We start from the raw sequence: 20,875 nt of genomic DNA, 5'->3' as shown, positions 1-20,875 counted from the left end.
GGGAAAATTTTATGGACCAGTAGCTATATTATTAAAAATTTTGGGCAGTCTTTAAATTTCTACAATTCTGCATATGAAATTGCAAATAAATTTCATAAAAAATCTGGATTGAAGAAGATAAAGAAGTTTAAAAAAATAATAAATAAATAAAATTCTATGATTGCTGAAAAAAAATATGCAGAAGAGCATACCCAAGGAAGTGGAACTATGGAAGCATATCACTGTAAAACCAGCACCAATTTAATTCATATTTTGGGACATTAGTAATCGTAGGCTAGTCCAAGCCAATTTGAAATGATCTTCCAACACAATGATACTTCAATATTAGCAAGTCCCACAGCAAGAGCTCGTTTGCCTAGTCTAAACTCCCACTTTATCATCAATGGCAACTCTTATTGATTCTAGCAAACCCTTTTAAATTAATAAACCAAGTAAATCATCTTTTCAATAATTAAAATGTGAAGAAAAGAAATCATATGTAGAATAATTTATTTTTTTAAAAGAAGAAAATAAAAGAAAAAGAAGGGAATCACCAAAAAAAAAAAAAAACCGTTAGGTTCAGTTTATTATTATTATTATTATTATTATTTTGCTTGGAAAATTCATACCTTTGAGAAATTACTAAGTTTTAAAGTTGGGAATTGGTGGAAATTTTGGTTTTGCTTGAATTGGGAAAGGTCATACCTCTGATGCCACTTTGGTACATATGGGACCGTGTCCTTATTATCAATGATCGCTAGCTTTGGATAAATTACAAAGACCAAAATAAGATAAGATTAATATAGGAAATCATAACCTCCAGCTACACAGAAATTAATTATTTATCTGATAAATTTTGAAGTGTTACACTACTGGTTTTTATATTAGAGGCTACAATGTTCAAATTTGAAAAATTATTCTCATAACAAGCACATTAAAGGTTTTTTTTTTTTTTTTTTTGAGAACAAGCACATTACAGTTTAAGATAGAGTTTACATGGATGTATAGTGTAAGAAGAAGGATCAGAAATTGTTGGAAACAATTTAGGACTTTGAAAGAAGTATTCAGTTTTTACTGGTAAATTTATGGCCGAACTGAAATGGAGTTGCTATTTTGAGACCTTAAAATTTCGCTATTTTGCTGGCATGGGTTCTTATCACCAATTTTTAGTGTGCGTGATACATAAAATGTCATCCATTCTTTTACCAATCCAACAGTTATTAAACTATGAATGTCAAAAATAAACCTCTCCAAACCCAAGTTACCAACACATGGTGCAACATTCTCTTATCTTATGAGGAAGAGGGAAGAGTTTTTTTTTTTTTTTTTTTTTTTTAATGAAAAAAGAAAATGAATTTGTTAAAATTATAATTTATATGTAGCCAACCATCGCACTTCTGTTAACCATGCATGTCCAAAATGAATGATTATAGAAATAAACATCCACCCCGAATACATGTTCTATTACACAATATTACACAAAGACAATTACTATTATAAGACAGAAAAAACAGGAATAAAATGAACAAGGTGTACTGTACATAGTCAACAGTATGCAACAATATACAAAATGAAGTGCAGAAGCATCAAGCAAGAGCTTAACAACCTCAGTTGAAATAGCAAAGTCCACAACAGCAACAACTGGTTTCCAGTATATAATTTAACACAACCTCACTTACAAGCATGGTAGCAGTCATGAGGGCTGTCTTCTCTTCAAACCCATCATCTTTGAACCCAATTCTCCTCCCATACCACAAGCTTGCCTCACCAATATCATGACATTCTTTTCTCCGCATCACTTTTGAAACCAATTAAATCATCGAAGTCTGATAATTCAAGAAAAATTGAAAAGATTTTTGCAAACTGCTTGTTTGTCAAATTCACTGCCCATGATGAAACCTTGTTTCAAAAGGTTTCTGCGCGTAATCACTGCACATAGAAATCACACTCTTCTCAGACATTCACACAGTCTCTCTCTACAAAGATTGAACCAAGTATAATATTCACAAATGCTATTACTGTCTACTAAAAAAAAAGAAGAGCAAGTGCAAATTAGAAACAAAAAATGCACTCATGTTATTTTTAGATTAATTTCCTTAGGTGAGAACAGATGATTTTAAAAAAAAAAAAATGATTTATGGAAATAAGTCCTACTTATTAATTGAGACAAAGGCAATACCTAACTACGAACTCAAATGGAAATATAAAAATTTTATCATGCAAGTGCATTCTGTAGCTAAATTGAAGTACTTTCTCCCCACTGGAGAACAAGATGGAAAGATCTCTAATACACACCACTCATTTGTGTTAATTATAAAGCCAACCAAGACGAAAGAATTGAATGCATTGCAAGATCATCAATTGAGTAGGGAAAATTGTAATTCATGCTTACATGTTTGTAACATAATGTGCATATCTTGCACTTGAATGCATAGGAAGGAACTCCCATCCATTTATAGAATCTGCCCATGTATAAGCAGCTTCATGCTGGTGATGTTATATTTCTTCTTCAATTTCTTGGACACAAAATCCATGCCGGTAGCTCCAGCAGATTTCGCTGTAATTTCTTATGTAAAGCTAAAATTACCTACAATAATAAGAGATACCTGTATTAGAGTTAAGATTTTTAATCGAAGACCAAAGCTCAAGTTGATCTCAAGATGGAGGACATTAGAGCATAAGAATAAATACTGGTGACAAAATAAGAACATATAATAATGAACAAATCTAGGGACATGAGTCATAGACATAACAGCCCAAAGCATTGGAACATAATTACCAAATCCTTACAACATAATGTCTAGAGTGATATAACAGGCCACAGCATAAGAACATATTTGAACAAATGCAGAGACAAAAGTGAAGGACCATTATTCAGGAATCTAGACGCACTACAACTACCCCACACAAACATATATATGTCTTTGCTCAGCAGAACTTTAGCCAGAACCAGCTACTCCTCAAGCCCAATCTCAAATTTAAAATCCTTAACACTTCCGATTATTATGGTAGAACAAAGCCAGATGCCGTTTAATACCAACTCACATTCTTTTCTTCTAAAACTATAATCACTGTTATGAGATCCAAATTCATTGGGAAAGGCCTATAAATCTTTAACGCAACACAAAATCAAGAAGAAATCTTAAATTTTAGAACTCTTAAGGATGACAGGAAAGGAGTCACCTCTGGATGGAACCTAGAAGACAATATAACCTTGATTTTGTCATATATATACTCCTTTGTTCATTACTTTTATAATTTCGACTCTTTGAACCAAGCTACGATTGTAAGCTATAAAACCTTGATTTCCCCATGCTTCAATAGCTAGCTTGTTGCACAATTACAGAGTCCTAAAGTTTTGAAAAAGCACCAAGTCTGATGGACAGGTTCATTCCCTCCAAACTCTAGGTGAGAAATTTTTACTGATTGTCCTCTCTTTCCTGCTGGCACCCTTTCAAAAATTTTTTTTTTTTTTTGAGTGTTTCAAAATATTTATGCATATCAAGTATGAAATAGTAAATAAATCGTCCAAAACATCAGCAGAAAAATAAACACTATGCAGATGTAATCGCCATTTATGTAAGCAAGATATGGATAATTAAGAGTTTTTAGTGGTTGCACCCAACTGAAAAAAGATTCTTGCAATTATTTTGTAGTCAAAACTTCAAAAAGGCCTTCTTGTAACTCCAAGGCAATATTCTCTCTCTCTATCTTCTTCTTCTTCTGTGTTATCCTTTTTGCATTTGTTCTACAATGTTTCTAAGCACATTTAGCTATTTCTTAAGCCTAATCTCAACCTTTAAATGCTTAAACCTAATCATTACTGCAGTAAGATTCCTGATGTCATTAATGACCAACTTGCAATCTCTTCTTCAAACAGTACAATCAAGTTAGTGATACCCCAAAATCATAAGAAAAGGTCTGTGGATTCGTAGTGCAACACCTAAGCAAGAAGAAATAAGCAAGTTTAGAACACTAAACAGTGGTTCTAGCACACTGAAGGTGTCAAATGCTATAGTGTAATCCTAATGATGCTAAAGCTTATCAAGATGGTACCATGCCAACTCATGCAAAATATGCCATTGAACTCAAGTGGAAAATAAGAAAGAAAAACACAGGAAAGGAGCAGGTTTGTATGTGAGCTAATTCTCCCCCCTTCTATAAATTAATAAGTAATGCTTTATTACAATAATAAAAAACTTCACGTCTTCATCAAATATACTGTAAATAATAATAATTTTGGCAAACACAGAAGTACTCGAATTATGAACATATGCTTAGCCAAAGAGAGGACGAAAAAAAAACCCAACTTGGAGAAGAAAAACCACACCAGTGCTAATTTTTTTTTTTTTTTCTCTCTTCATCGTCATCCATGTATGAAATGGATCCGTTGTCTGGAAGAATCTTACGTACCAACTTGTCAGATGTCAAAAATAGTTGCAAACATACTACATACAAATCTAATATTAACTTAAAATGGAACACAAGAAGTAAAAAAAATTCCAAGATCACTCAATGACAAACACCTTGATTGGTTGTTCCTCATTGACCATCAATTTACCTCATCTTATATTCAGAACACATGATTTCTCTCACTAATTGGGTTGACCTCCATAACTTTTTGTGGTATTCATAGTTGTTGAAAAAGATTGATATGACAAGAAAATATTACCAACTTGACAGAACAACACAATAAAATGGACACTACAAATTCTTTCCTTTCTTTTCCTTCCCAATGGACTGATCGTATCCTTCCACTCCTTTAATGTAAAACTCACAAACTCAGTAATGTAAGTAGTCTGATCAATGGCACATTCCCCTGTGAGGAGGAAAAAGCTGAAGCTTTCTCCAATGCTCTAGTTAATCAACGGATACCAATTTCAAAATTCTAGAGGAAAAGGGAAATATCACCACCTTCAATTTGAACCAAAGTTGGATTTTTTTTTTCCTGGGTTCTGAATAACTTCTTCTAGAGAACATTGGAGAAAGAAAGTTTTGGTGTTCATTTTTAACTTGCAAAATTTTTTTCTCAAGGCAATAATTTTTTCCACAAGGGGCACTCCACATTTCATGACACTGATGGACATAAAAACAAGAAGTTCATAGAAAACAAGGGACTTGTTTACGATCTAATTAAAGCCGGTAACACATTTCTTTAGTACCATTTGTTTTCCCCCAACTGCAAGCTATTGTTATCTTCATTGCTTTTACGAGGCATTCAATTATAAAAATTTTTAATCAGAAAAATGAATTCTTGTACTTGTGAATAAAAAGCTCCAAAATTAATTTATTTTTTCAACAGATATAAAACGTTTGATTGTCCAGGGAGGCATTATGATTTAATGATATGCTAACTATCCTTAAGAGGTCAAGACTACATCAAAGACAAAAAAAATCCATGTTATGTAAGTGCCACATTCCAAACAAGACTTATTAATTAATTCAACCAGATACCTTCATCGCCTTGGGTGCATTGGTCACCACTAATGGCATGCAGTGAGATACCTGGTGTCTCTTGCTCATCGTTTGCTCTAAATCCATAATGAGTTCTCCATCTTCTTCTACAATACATGCCATGATCACAGTGATTTCCCTCTTGCTGTCCTCTTCCCTGAGTGCTTCCTAGAAGCAGCATAGTGTGCTTCTCCATCCTTTCCTGTGGAAGAGAAAGCCTCAAGCTTAAATCTCTGTGATTCTCTCCAGCATTTATTACTGACTTAGACATGAGAGAACTGACATTTTGTTAAACTACACTCTTCTGTCCATCCTCACACTCTAATACCACTTTTGTACATATAGGACTGCGTCCTTGACAGTGTTGGCTGGCTTTGGATAGATTACAAAGATTAAAATAAGATAAGATAAGGTTAATTTGAGAAAATCCTGACCTCCAACTACTCAAAAACTAATTATTTATCTATCTGACAATTATTAAAGAGTTACACAACTGGTTTTTATATTAGAAAAAAGTTAGGACTGTTTGAAAGAAGTTAAAGTTTTTGCCTCGTAAATTTTTAGCCAAACTGAAATGGGGTTGCTATTTTGATTCCTTAAACTTTGCTATTTTGGCAGCCATGGGTTCATATCACCAATTCTTATTGTCCATGAAACATAAGATGCCACATGTTCTTCTATGAATCCATCAGTTATTAAACTAATGAATGTAAAAAATAAATCTATCTCTAACTCTCTAACTCCAAGTTACCATCACATGGTGGACCTAATGTATGAGTGTATGACCTCTACCCCCCCCCCCCCCCCCTCTCTTCCCCACCTCTTTTTTCTGCAGCTTCTCTTATCTTATGAGGAAGAGGGAAAGAGATTATTTTTTATTAAAACAAAAGAAGGAATTTATTAAAAATATAATTTTATGTTACCAACCATTGCACTCCTGTCATGCATATCCAAAATGCATGACTATAGAAATCAAATCCACACCAATACATGTTCTATTACACAATATTATTTAAATACATTTACTATAGAGAAAAGAAATAGCAAGATTAAAATGAACAAGGTGTGTACATAATCAACAGTATGCAACAAGACAAAATGAAGTGCAGAGAACTTCAAGCAAGAGTTTAATAACCTCACCTTAAATAGCAAAGTCCACAGCAGCAACAAAATGAAGTGCAGAAACCCGTCCAAACCAGAAGCCTGGTTAACATCAATAAAACTGGTTTCCAGAATATAATTCAACATACCCTTGCTTTCAAACATGGTAGCAGTCATGAGGGGGCTGTCTTCTCTTTAAATCCCATCATCTCTGACCCAATTCTCCTCCTATACCACAAGCTTGCCTCATCAATACCTTGGCATTCTTCTTCCATAGAACTTTTGAAACCAATTAAATCATCAAAGCCCAATAATTCAAGAAAATTTGAAATGATGTCGCTGTCTTGTTTCTCAAATTCAATGCCCATGATGAAACCAGTTTTAGAAGGTTTCCGCTTGGAACCACTGCACTTGGAAATCACACTCTTCTCAAAACTTCACAGTTCATAGGCCTCTCTCTACAAAATTTGTAACAAATATAAGATTCACAAATGCTGCTCTTGAATTTAGAAAAAGAGCAAATAGCATATTAGAATGAAAAAATGCACTCATAGAAAATTACACAGAAACACGCAAACAAAGAAAGAGCTCCACTCTGATAAACATCAATAAAATATACTGACAGATAAACAAATATTCAAGTGTTAGCTATATATTCATAAAACTATCATCCAAATTCAAACCAATATTACTGGGATCATAAATGCTAACTAGTGCTCTGAAAACCTTAAGGTGTTAGGAAGAGGCACATCAAAGTCTTTATCCAATGGCAGCAGAGCAAAGCCCCACATCTATACGTGTTGCAAGTGGGCATGAGGGGCTTTGCAATGCATTGGTAGACTTGCATCAGTTGGCTGGGCTGTAAAGCACTGATGCCACGGGATCCCCCATAAGGCCACATTACAACAAACACAACCAAACACAACAATGCAACTTTCTTTCAAAAATCCCGCATGAAATAAATTGATAAGCTACATGAAGCCACTGCCATTGAGTGGTCAGGTTTTCAAGGTTATGGGAGACAGAGTGGAAAAGTGAGAGAGAACCAATAAAGTATGAACATTACCATTAAAGAAGAAATGACTTGTTGAAGGAGAAGTAACAATTTTTTACTTTTCCTTTTCAACCTTTTTTGGGCAAATTGAGAGGTAATTCTGGTAAATGACTTTTTATTTTTTGATTCATAGAGGATCCAAATTCCCTTCCTTAGATGCAACCAAAAAAAAAGTATTTTTCTTTTTTTTTTGCTATAAAACCATGATTTCCCTATGCTTCATTAGCTGACTTGTTGCACAATTATAGAGCCCTAAAGTTTGAATAAGCATCAATTGGTTCTGCATATGAGATCAACTGAGATGTTTCTCATCATAAGAAAACAGTATAGAATAAACAAATAATCATGTACCTAGGATGTGAGAAGTTTTTACCAATTGTCCCCTGTTCTTGCTGACACCCTTTCAAAAGTTTGCTTTGCGCTTCAAAATATCTCTGCATATAGAAATAGTAATTAAATTTTTCAAAACATCAGAAGAAAAAAATAAAAATAATAAAATAAAACATTATGCAGATGTTTTATGCTAGTTATGGATAAATAACTAAAAACATCAATACTTAAGAATTTGAAGTGGTTGCACCCTACTGACAATAGGGAATCTAGTAATTATTTTCTAGCTGAAACTCTAAAAAGGCCTTCTTTTCATTCTGAGGCAATCTTATCTCGTTTCTCTCTCTCTCTCTCTCTCTCTCTCTCTCTCTCTCTCTCTCTCTCTGTGTTTTATTTTATTTTTTTCTTCCTCTTCTTTTAAACTATCCTTTTTGCATTTGTTCTCTAGAGTTTATAACCATATCCGTGATTATTTAAGCCCAATCTCAACCTAGAAATCCTTAAACCTAATTATTAGTGCAGCAAGATGCCTGATGTCAGTAGTGACCAACTCGCGATCTCTTCTTCCAAAAGTACAATCAAGTTTATGATACACTGAAATCATTGGAAATGGTCTATGGATTTATATTGCAACACAAAAGCAAGAAGGTACAAGCAAGTTTAGAACTACAGGGACATTAAAAAAGGAAATACTACCTAAAACACACAGTAACATTAATCTTGCCGTAGATAGTATGCCCTTCCTTAATTCATTAGTTCAATAATTCAAAATATTTTCTTGTACCCATGTGAACCAAGCTATTATTGTAAACTATAAAATTTTAGTTTTGCCAGTAGACACAATAGGTCAATATTTTTCTTCACAAGGCAACTCTTGTTTACCAAGAGAAGGTTGAAACAGGAGTTCTAGCACACTGAAGAAGTAGAAAGCCACAGTTGTAATCCTAATAATCCTACAGCTGATCACACAGGGCAGGAGGAGGTTATTAACAGAAGTACACGGATCAAAAACATATTCTTAGCAACAACACCCCCAAAAAAAAAAAAAAAAGGCACCGGTGCTACTTTTTTGTCATTATCATCATCCATGTCTGAATCAGCCATTTTTGTCTGGAAGAATTTTGTGTACCAACTTCTGAAATGTCAAGAATAACTGCAAACATGTCCATAAAATGGAACCCAGCAAGAAAAGAAAATGCATATTTTAAATGAAACCCAGAAAAGATTTATATAAAATTTCATATTTTTACGTAAAAACAACTAAAATCAAAACAAATTAAAAAAATGTAGAGTTTTGCTTATATAATACATACGCTTTCTTCTTCCCATTTGAAATCCTGTTGTTCTTTCTGCAATTTCAGCATCAATCACACAATCAGAAACCCATATAATGAGGCCCAGGCTATATCTAGGCGAAGAAAAAGAAAAAGAAAAAGAAAAAGAAAACGTAAAGTTCTGTTATTTATTTATTTGTGTGTGGAAAAAGAAATTATAGAGTTTTTTTAATTTTGGTTTTGCTTGTGCTTTCAAAATCTTGCATCTGGAATTACTGAAATTATAAAAGAAGTTTTTAAAATTTAAAAAAAAAAAAAAAATCAGAGAAGAGTGAAGAACATACCAGGGAAGCGTATGCAGTAGTTCAACGTATGTCAAGATGTGGGATGTGAGAAATCTTATCCCAATCCTCTCCATTTTCCTCCTCGCATCTTTGCTTTAATTGGGGACAGCCCCAAATATGCAGGCCCCTTAAAGAGGTGAGGTGACTTATCCCTTCGGGAAGTGACGTCAGATTGGGACACCCCCAAATGTGTAATGTCTTAAGAGAAGTTAGGTTTTTAAACCACTCCTCTGGCAGAGACTCCAACTCCTGTATCTTCCGCAAACTCAATTCCTTTAATTTGGAGAGAGGAGGGGAGAAGGAGGGGGAAGAGGAAGAGGAAGAGGACGGAAATGAAGAAGCCCTTCCTCCCCTATTATTCATCTCTATTGTCTCTTCCAATGCCTTCAAACTGCTATTCTCCAAAATAAGCTTTTCTTCTAGATTTGGAAATAGCGGCATGCAAGTCATCTTAGGGCAATTATCCAACCATAAAAAAGAAAGACCCGGAAAGGAAGGTATGTGTTGGTGATAGTGATTAGTTGATGATGATGATGATATTGTTGATGTCGTTGTTGCCTCATTCCCCTTATCCACACTCCTCCACCATCCCTTTAGATTGAGGCATTTAATGAGTTCGAGTGTCTGAAGGGATGGGAAAAATGTTGATGGTGATGCCAGTGAAGCAGATATCTCATCATTCATATCCCCGTCTGTCATGTACTCCAGACCATCCATATTCATAAGACTTAGTTCTCGGAGAGATGGGAGTTGATACAACGGTGGCAAATATTGGCAATTCTCACAATCGTCTATATATAAATCAACGAGATTTGTTAAGAATGAAAGCCAACTTGAAACTCTCACACCCATGTACCCGTCCACTTTCAAATATTTTAAATGCACGTGTGGTTGGAGGCTATCCATGGAATTTTCATCATCACTGGCATCTACACCATCATCACCCTCCATGGAATTTTCATCATCACTGGCATCATCACCCTCCACGGAATGAAATTCATCATCACTGGCATCTACACCATCATCACCCTCCACGGAATTTTCATCATCACTAGCATCTACACCATCATCACCCTCCGGATTCCAAAATAATCTCAATCCACTGAGATGTTCCTTCTCCTTCAAATTTGCAACCTTGAATTCTGAGGTGGCATCTTTTACCCATGCCAAATTTATAATCTCTATATTTCCTCTCAGGTCGTTTAGCTTGTTTAATTCTACTAGTCCACTGGAAGAACCATTACCCACAACAAATAATTTTAATGTTTGAAGAGAAGTCAATTGCCCTAATCCATGTGGCATATGAGTCAAATTCTTACAATCTTCTAAGTCAAGATGCTTGAGGCTGACCAATTTTTGAATATCTACCGGTAACTCCCTAAGCTTTTTACACTTACAGAGTTTTAATGTTTGCAAATTCACCAATTTTGTAATAGAACTAGGGAGAACCTCAATATCATTAGAGGAAACGTCAAGGTGCTTGAGGCTGACCATTTTTTGAATATCTACCGGTAACTCCCTAAGCTTTTCACACTCACAGAGCTTTAATGTTTGCAAATTCACCAATTTTGTAATAGAACTAGGGAGAACCTCAATATCATTAGAGGAAACGTCAAGGTGCTTGAGGCTGACCATTTTTTGAATATCTACCGGTAACTCCCTAAGCTTTTCACACTCACAGAGCTTTAATGTTTGCAAATTCACCAATTTTGTAATAGAACTAGGGAGAACCTCAATATCATTAGAGGAAACGTCAAGGTGCTTGAGGCTGACCATTTTTTGAATATCTACCGGTAACTCCCTAAGCTTTTCACACTCACAGAGCTTTAATGTTTGCAAATTCACCAATTTTGTAATAGAACTAGGGAGAACCTCAATATCATTAGAGGAAAGGTCAAGGTACTTTAGATGCATCAAAGTACCTATGGTATCTGGCAACATCTTCATATTTAAACTATGTAGGTCTAATGCACGCAAGAATCTAAAACTAGAAATAAGTTTTTCGAGAGTTGATTCTTCAATTCTTCCCTGATCATAGGCCCGATTTTTGTACGCCAACATAAATGTTCGTATCTTGTTTGCTTTAACCAACTTGCTTAAATTTTCCTCAAAGAATGAAATATTGTAAAATGGAAACGATAGATGGTGTCCTTTTTCTTTCACATTTTTTGCATTGGAATCAACCAATGTACAATCAATCTCTGATACATATTGTGCAAGATCATGGATTAAATCATGCATTTTAAACCTTCTATTCTCGCCTCCATCTTCTTCTGCTTCTTGGAAGAAGGATCTCCAAAGTAGCTCCATGAAGTACTCATTGGCAACATGCTCTAGTTCATGGCCCTCCTCAGATGATTGGATAAAACCTTGTGATATCCATAATTGTATCAATGTCAACTTATCGATCAAATAATCTTTGGGAAACAATGAACAATATGCAAAACAACATTTTAAATGTGATGGGAGATAATCGTAACTCAATTTTAAAATCGGCATAATACCATTTTTTTAATTGAGTTACATCTGTGAGTTTAGTGTTCTTGATGTATAACCACTCATCTTCAGTTTTTTTGAAGAATAAGACTTTCCCCATCGTCCTTATAGCAAGAGGTACTCCTTGACATTTTTCTATTATATCCATCCCTATTGCTTCGAGTTTAGAATTGATGGTCTCCTGGCCTTTTTTAAATGCCATTTTCTTCAATAATGACCAGGATTGATCCCTTGACAAGCCTTTTAGAAAATACGATGAGATAGTACTAGTAATCTCCGCAACCATGTTGGTTCGTGTAGTTATCACTACCTTACTTCCCTTTGCACCACCGATCAAAAGTCTTTTCAAATTATGCCAATTTTCACTATCCTCATTCCAGACATCATCCAATATAAGTAAGTACTTCTTTTGGTTGAGAGTTCTACGAAGTTCATTTTGCAATGGATCCATGTCTAGGTTTACGGGTTTTCTACCAGTTGTAGATCCAATTATCATTTCAACAATTGTTTTAATGTCAAAGACATCAGAGACACACACCCATATCTTCAATTCAAAATTAGTTTGGACCTTCTTATCATTGAATACATATTGGGCCAGTGTGGTTTTTCCTAGCCCACCAATTCCCACTATCGATATGAATGAAACATTATCTTCCACATCAAAGTCCAACAACAGATCTATGATGGCTTGCTTATCCGTTTCTCTCCCGATAACTTCTTCATCAGGTACAAAAGAGTGAGTTTGATCCCTCCCCCTACTCACAACTCGTGTCTCTAACTTCAACTGAAATTGGTCCTTATCATTTGATATATCATTAAACCTCTCCCTCATAGCCTTTAGTTTGCAAGACATCCCAAGACTAAAAACAACTGGGTTTGAACTAGAAAAGAAAGTGCGTACCTTCTTTACAATTTTATCGCCATCCATCACCTTTTGCTGCAACACATGAGTGGAGAACTCGCTCAACAAGTCATCCGCATCAAAAACTGCATCTCTGAGCTTCATGAGCCAATCCTTGACTTGGTGGTTATTGACCTGCTGCTCCTCTGCATCCTCAAGTACAGCTTGAATGGTGGAAATAGTTTTTTTCATTTTTTCGAGCTCAGCGTTGACACCCCAGATCGATCCAATCTGATTGAGAGTGGAAGAGCCCAAGCTTTCAATGATCGTCTGCACAACGCCATAGAGGATTGCATCGGCCATTTGTTCTTGTTGGATGAAAGAAAACGTAGCAAGCTTAGCTGATAGAGAGTAGTTTGAGATATGAGAGGAGGAAGATTTTTTTTTTTTTTTTGATAAGAGGAGGAAGATTTAAGTGGCTGTGAAGAAGGAAGACTTGGCTAGTTTTGTAAAGACAAAGCCCACTTAGAAATTAACACATAAATGTGAACAACGGCTCCACTGCTCAATAATGGTTTCTGTAAAGACAAAAGAAAAAGGCAAGAAGGCCCGAGTACTGCTCGATAATTGTGTACAGTCAATATTTTTGATCCAACGAAGGAAAATAAGGATGAAATACTAGGACATAAAAGCTAAGGAAAAGTCTTTCCACACCGAAATTTTCACAGACATGATGCCAATTTTACTTAATTCTAAGTATTTTGGTAGGAATTTGAGAAATTTCAACATCAAAGTTGAATTTATTTACCGGCAATACTCGAAATAAATAAATACATTTAGTGTGGGTTTGGATTCAGCAGAAAGGAATCCCGCGTCACTTTGTTTTTTTTTTTTTGCTTTCACGCGTTTAAGGGAGAGACAAATGTTACTGTTCATATACTGTTTCGTTACTGTTTACATACTGTTTATCACTATAGCAGCACTGTTCATTCATTAAAAAATATTAAAAATGGATCCCACGACACTATTCACACATTTAAAAATTATTTTGCTACAGTATTTTTAGTTTTCAGTTGGATTTCAGGGGGTAAGGTTCTAATAGCAAGTCTCGTTTTTTGCTGAATCTTAGGGTGGAGCTTTGAAAAGCTTGTTTCCATAAGATAGCTTTTTAGAGACTATAGTTCTGTCTTTGTGGAGCTTGAATCTCCATCCTCCTTGCCAGGGAGTTGACAACCAAGTGCTTCAATAAATGCCCCGGTGCTAACAAGATGTAATTCCAAAGCCTAAAGGGTCATTTGGAATAAGGGTTTCGGTCTAAGAGTGAATGCTGTCTGTAAATTATCAAGAAGTAGTTTAATATGAAGAGGAAGGTCTGTAAATTCTCCGTCTTGAAACATAAGATCACTGTCGGGCACTTTTTGCAAAATTACACTTTCATCACCACATGAATACATTGCCTCTGCTAGCAACATATCTTGAAGGGATATTGTCTCTATAGAGACGCCTTCATGCATATCCAAAATTTTTACTGAAGGTTTTCGGGTACCTTTGGGTTGCACCGCTGGTGCCTTGCCCTTGTCTTTCCGAGAAAATCTTTTACTCATGGTTGTCTGCAATTGGGTTTTTGGAAAAGGATTATATTTGGAACAAATAAAAACTTCTTTTGAAATTCTTCTGTCAATGTCTTTCTGTGAAATTCTTTTGAAATATTTTATAAGAAAAACAATAAAAACATTTATAAAACAAACAAAATTTATAAAACAAACTTTTCTTTGTACACTTTTGTGCTCTTGCTGAGTAGCAATAATATTAGAGTAGTCATAATAGGATCTATCAAGGTAAATGAGATTCTGAATATTTCTAAAATCTAGTATGATTCTATCTTCATAAATTCTTTCATTACTAGGACAATCTGTCAAGGAATTATAATTAATTCTTCTTGTTAGGAAATTAAATCTGTCATTATTTCAGCAACAATAAGTTCAATTCAAATAGACCCATAATTCACCTTTTTGTATAATCTTGGGCATGACTCATAAATCAACCTATCATCTGGTTGATAACTAAAGCATAAGCATGGTAGAACTTATATGTTCCATGATAATTAGACTATTCTGGCATTAATGAGATAATTTTCTCTTTTCTCACTTGCAAACATACAGACATTTTCTCATTTTTCTTGGAATTGATATATATATATATATATATTTGTCACTAACATTCATTTTGTATTTGTTAGTATGTAATTGGAATTTGAATTAATTTGAACCTTTGAATGTCTTTTCATAATCCTCACCTTCTATCATTTTTAAATTCTAATAATGTCTCAACAAAATCAAGGAGGTGAAAGTGAAATTAAATTGCGGTACTACTATAGCATTATCATATCACTAATCAACTTATTTGTCTGTTTTATAGCTGATAAAAATGAATTAATAAATTTTTTTATACTAAACTCATTATTATCTTAAAAAAGTGATGAACTCATGTGGTATACCGGAAGAAAATCAGGGAAAATTTGTGCCTTCATTACCATTGTCATGTAAGTGGATGTCATTTTCTTTTTTTGGATTCAATTTATGTGCATATTTCACTTTAGTATATTTCTTTACGATTAATGCACAAATATGTGTGTGCGTGCGTATTTTTTTTTTTAACCTTCATTCTCTGTCAGTTTTTGGCAAGCGACTAAAAAGCATGTGAGATTTCGCAGGGTAGTAGCAGTGTGTGCTACGGACTGATTTTTAGGTTTGAAATATTAGAAATAGGTAATAGGAGCTTTTTACCATAAAAAAGAAATAGTTAAGTGTTCTCTCTTATTATATTTTTCTTTAATGTATATATTTTTCTTTTTCTTTTCTTGCCTAAATAGGTAAGAGTTCTCATTCAATGAAAAATGAGTGTTTGTACATTTTATGGGTTCTTTTTTTTTCTTTTTTTTCTTTTTTTGAGAAACCAGACTAGGAACAGCATGGGGCTTTATTCATAAAACTCAATGAACATCAAATAATACCTAAGGGGCAATATCCTCAGGGCAGCCCCATACAATGTTTAATTGGCCTTTTTTGCTAGAGCATTAGCCACAATATTACAATTGTGTTTAACATGACAAAAATCTGAAAATTGAAAAGCAGAGACTGATATTGAATATCATCAATGATATTTCCAAATGGCAAAAAATTGGGATCCCCACAAGCAATAACTATAAGTCGCCTTCAAAAGTCACCCTCCTTAATCTAATTTTCCAAGCAAATTGAACTGTCAAGCAAGTGCCTTCAACTCAACTACTGATTGAGATCAGGATTGGAAGAGATAAAGCTCCAATTACTTTCCCAGTGCTATCTCTGATGATCACGCCAACACTTTCTGAGTTTGTTGCTTTAAAGACCGTTACATCAAAGTTGGTTTTGTAATTTTCAGGTAGTTGGTTTTGTAATTTTCAATTAATTTAATTAGTAAAGTTTTTTGTTGTTATACGATGAAATTTCAATATATTTATTAAAAATAAAAATAAAGATTTGTTAACAAAAATAAGAGGAAAGGGAGGACTTTGAAAAATTATCAGGGGTCATTAAAAATTGCTCCTAAATTGATTAGTTTTGTTAACAAAATAAAAAGGAAAGGTACAGTTTTGAAATACAGGTGCAATACTTTTTTTTTTTTTGAAATACAGGTGCAATACTGACATAAACATAAAGTCAATAACTCTATTCTACTATACTTGTTTTTTCTTTTTTTCTTTTTTTTAGCTGAATCTCTAATCTACTATACTTAAGGTCCCATTCATTTATCTTTTAAATTGAATGCATTATGATATCGGACAAGGTCCTCTTCTCATAAGGCCCCATTCATTTATCTTTTCAATTGAATGTGGTCCTCTTCTCGTACCTTTCTTCTGTATCTCTTTTACGATATGAGAGGAGGAAGATTAAAGTGGCTGTGAAGGAAGACTGGCTAGTTATGTAAAGACAAAGTCCACTTAGAAATTAACAGATAAATGTAAACAACGGCTCCACCAGTCAATAATGGTTTCTGTGAAGACAAAAGAAAAAGGCAAGATGGCCCCAATACTGCTCAATAATTTTTTTTTCTTTTTTGTTGGGTAAGTGTTTATACAGGGTTAGAACTTCTTAGGCTAAAGTCACTGACATGATTAGGTATCACTTGGACCAACAGGCTCGGTGGTAGTACTGCTCAATAATTGAGTGTATAGTTACTATCTTTGATCCAACGAAGGAAAATAAGGATGAAATACTGGAACATAAAAGCTAAGGAAAAGTCCTTTCACACCGAAATTTTCACAGAAACCATTATTTTTGTGAAAATTTCAACATAATGGTTGAATTTATTTCTGGGTCGCTATTTGATCACATAAATACAGGGAGTGGTTGGAACAATAATACATGATTTGTATTTGATAAAATGCCTCAAAAGTTTTGTATTGTATGGAATGTTGTGCTAAATGGTTTGTTTACTTATTGTAGGAATAATTTGGAATTGTTTTTCGAAATTAAATTAGTATAGAGAGGAGTAAATGTTTAGAGCATTAGCATTCTCTAATGTTAATGCCATATCTATGAGAAATTTGGCATTTGCAGCCTTAAAATCATCTGCATCAGAAAATTTAAAGGCAAGTATTGCAAATTTTTTTGCAATATTGCTACATTGCAATTCTAAAGATAGAATTGCACTATAGCAGTATTGTAAAAAAAAAAAAAAATGAATATTCTTTAGAATTGCACTGTAGCAATATTGCAAAAAAAAAAATTAATATTTTATCTCTGACTCTCTCTCCTCTGTCTCTCATCTCTCTCATTATTTCTGTTCTTTTCTCTCTCTTCCTTCTTTGTTTCTCCATCTGCTCTCTCGTCTCTGAAGCTTCATCACCATCCCCTGGGTTTTGGATTTTGGAGGTTGGATCAGCGTGGATCGGCGAGCTGGGTTTGGATTGGTGGGCTAGGATCGGTTAATGGTAGGTTTGAAACGATGGATCTGTTGATCGGTGGGTGGATTGGTTGGGTTGATCATCGGTAGCTCCGATGGTGGCTTCGTTGATGATTTTTGTTGAATGGGTTTGCTCCGGTGGCTCCAGTGATGATTTTTTTTTAATGAGTTTGCTCCGGTGATGATTTTTTTGATCGGTGGCCTGGGTTTCAAATCGGCGGCGTGGATTTCAAATCAGTGGCTTGGGTTTGCTGATCGGTGGCTTGGGTGGTGGGTGTGGTGGCCGTTGTTGGCTCCAACTGGTTTGACGGTTTGTGTGTATGGCTCTATTGATGGTTTAATGGTTTGTGTTTGTGTTTGTGTGTGTGGCTTTGTTACTGGTTTGATGGTTTGTGTTTGTGTGTGTGTGTGGGTGTGGTGATGGGTTTGGATAGGTTGATCGATGTATCATGGGTGTGTGTGTGTGTTGTGTGTTGAACCGGTGCTAGAGGTTGAGAGAGAGAGAGAGAGGAATAAAAATGGCTGTTGGAAAGCCCAGAAAAATGAACCTGAAAAACGGTTGGAAAGAAATAATAAAGAAAGGTTAAAAATAATATTTTAATAAAAATAGAGTTTTAGGATGCTGGAGGTATTATAAAATGATATAGTATAATGATAAAGTGACTTTTTAGAATGGTAAAATAGAGTAGCATTGGAATTTTCCAATGCTAATGCTCTTAAGTTGAAAACCCAAAATTGAAGTTTATGGTGTCAGATAAAACACTTTCAACCTATTTCTATTTTCTCCATTAAATCCTATAAATCTATCTTCACATATCTCTCATTCCTTACTAGCAATACTCGAAATGGATAAAAAATTCACCTTTTTGTATAATTTTGGCCATGACTCATAAACCAACCCATCATTTGGTTGATAAGTAAAGCATAAGCATGGTAGAACTTGTGTGTTCCATGATAATTAGGCTATTCTGGCATTGATGAGATAATTTTATATTTTCTCACTGGCATACACAGTCACACACGAACATATGACATATCTCATTTTTCTTGGAATTGATATTTGTTTTGTCGCTAACATTTAGTTTATTTTTGTTAGTATGTAATTGGAATTTGATGGTATTCTTTCTCTCTCTTTTATTTGACAGGCATCCTTGTCATGCCTTTGATTTTTTTGGGAGACAATTTAAATTAGGCAAAAACCATATTTTCGTCACTACATTTTCATCCGATTTCACTTTTATTTCCACCGCTTTTAGTTCCTATTCTGAAAAACACGTTTCGTTTTTGTCCCTGCCGTTACATCTAGGGGTGGCAATTTTTATCCATATCTATGTACCCGCCCATTACCCACCTTATTTGGATAAGTCTTAACCCAACCCATTTAAGTATTTGGGTTAAATAGATAAAGATCCATTTGGTTATTTAATTAGATGGGTCTAAATGGATAAATCCACTAATACCCACTAAACCAATCTAAAATTTAAAATTAAATAAACCCACTAATACCCAAACCCTTCTAAAATCTAAAACTTAAATAAAAAGCTCAGTCTCATTCTCCTTCGGATTTTCTTAGTAACCAAACACTTTAAACTCTAGATTTCTAATCCCAAACACTTTCCTTCAGATTTTCTCAGTAACCAAACAAAAGGAAATTCTAGAGAGAGAATGGGGATGGATTCGGAGTTCACCAGAGGTAGTGTATCAACTTCGTCTCCGGCGAAGCTGGTTATGTTTGCCGGCGTTCTCGTTTTCTTGTACGAATCCAGATGGGTCGTCGATATCGGCAGATGATGTTCTCGTTAACGGTCAGATCCGGCTAATATTTAACCGAGATCTTTTGTTCGGTGGCAATTATGACGGAGATTTGAAGTCCAAGGTTGATTCTTTGAGTCTCCGGTCACCGTTGAGGAAGCTGTTTGTGGAATCGGCGTCGGAATCCGACGAGCTTGAAGGAATCCCAACTGAAACGCACTATGAGTGGTACTTTTGTTTACAGCTATGAGGTGTGAGGACGTGGTGGAGCATGGTGGTGCTTCGCTTTCGGAGCTCCACCGAGATGGAGTCTCAACTCTCCGTGCCATAACGGTGGACGACACAAGCTAGCAGAAGCTCTTCCCTCGTACCCCATGTTTGTTTCTCGGGAAAGCTTTATTTTTCTTTTCTTTTCCTTTTTCTTTTTCTTTTTCTTTAGGTAATATTTTCTCAAACTCTTTCGTTGCCGAAAAAAAAAAAAAAAAGTCTTTTTTTTTTTCCTCTGTGTGTGGCTTTGTTTGGTTGCTGAGAAATGTATTTTGTGAAGGGAAAATGAAAGGAAAGAACAGTAAAAGTGATTTTTGAACTTTTTAATTTTTGTTTTTAAAGTTTTTAACAAGTTATTTATTTATTTGGATCATATTGGGTTAAATGGACAGGTTACTAATTAAATGGGTTGGACGGGTAATAGATAATTAATTAATATATAAACGGGTCATAAATGGATAAATGGATAATTACACACCCAATCCATTTATGACCCAACCCCCCCATTTGCCACCCCTAGTTACATCAAAGACGAAAAATGCACATGTGACAAATGAAGTACACTGTTAACACACTAAAAGCTGACGTAACCATTAAAATAAAAAAAAATTTATTTGGCATTAAAAAATACCACGTTGGCATCTAAATTTAAAAAAATTAATTTATTAATTTTAACTAAATAAAAAAAATCAAAACAGAAATAAAAATCAAAATTCACATGAATTAAGATCTAAAAGTATATTGAACAAGAACACTAAGAACACCAACCCAGACTTAAGATCTCAAAATTGAAAACCAAAAACCACAGATTGCACAAAAACCACCGCCACTGCCACAAAATCTCTGCTAAACATCCACCAAAACTTCTGCCAAACTCCATAGATTGCACAATTTCTCCAACCCACTCAAATTCTTCACACAAATTCAACCCTCATCAAAATCAAATTCCAGAAATCCATTAAACCCCATTCAATGAGAAACCCATAAATTCATTACAAAAAAAGAAAAAAGAAAAAGAAGGAACCCATAGACCAAAATC

General features: G+C 34.6%; 2 protein-coding genes across 18 annotated transcripts; both read right to left on the bottom strand.

Annotated features, from left to right (window-relative positions):
- Positions 1 to 1,390: 1,390 nt before the first annotated feature.
- Positions 1,391 to 13,406, bottom strand: LOC115976764 (putative disease resistance protein RGA3). 17 transcript variants are annotated; one of them, XM_031098270.1, is made up of 9 exons: positions 9,537 to 13,405; positions 9,232 to 9,267; positions 8,975 to 9,071; positions 7,940 to 8,022; positions 6,574 to 6,992; positions 5,434 to 5,635; positions 3,606 to 3,922; positions 2,372 to 2,566; positions 1,391 to 1,908 (listed from the first exon to the last, which is right to left on the bottom strand). In XM_031098270.1, the coding sequence occupies exon 1, from the start codon at positions 12,033 to 12,035 to the stop codon at positions 9,558 to 9,560; it is 2,478 nt and encodes an 825-aa protein (XP_030954130.1). In that variant the 5' UTR covers positions 12,036 to 13,405; the 3' UTR covers positions 1,391 to 1,908; positions 2,372 to 2,566; positions 3,606 to 3,922; positions 5,434 to 5,635; positions 6,574 to 6,992; positions 7,940 to 8,022; positions 8,975 to 9,071; positions 9,232 to 9,267; positions 9,537 to 9,557. The 17 variants fall into 17 exon arrangements, with proteins under 17 accessions (XP_030954130.1, XP_030954153.1, XP_030954209.1 ...); XM_031098293.1 differs by lacking the exon at positions 3,606 to 3,922 and adding an exon at positions 8,801 to 8,877 and having other exon boundaries at positions 8,984 to 9,071; XM_031098349.1 differs by lacking the exon at positions 3,606 to 3,922 and adding an exon at positions 8,801 to 8,877 and having other exon boundaries at positions 7,962 to 8,022; positions 8,984 to 9,071.
- LOC115994500 (putative disease resistance protein RGA3) lies at positions 12,240 to 13,236 on the bottom strand. Its single transcript, XM_031118674.1, has 2 exons — positions 12,348 to 13,236; positions 12,240 to 12,262 (listed from the first exon to the last, which is right to left on the bottom strand). Exons 1-2 carry the CDS (start codon positions 13,234 to 13,236, stop codon positions 12,240 to 12,242), a joined length of 912 nt encoding a protein of 303 aa, XP_030974534.1.
- Positions 13,407 to 20,875: the final 7,469 nt, after the last annotated feature.

Source organism: Quercus lobata, chromosome 1 (genome assembly GCF_001633185.2).
Source record: "Quercus lobata isolate SW786 chromosome 1, ValleyOak3.0 Primary Assembly, whole genome shotgun sequence".
Classification (NCBI taxonomy): domain Eukaryota; kingdom Viridiplantae; phylum Streptophyta; class Magnoliopsida; order Fagales; family Fagaceae; genus Quercus; species Quercus lobata.
This window is presented reverse-complemented; position numbering and strand designations above follow the sequence as displayed.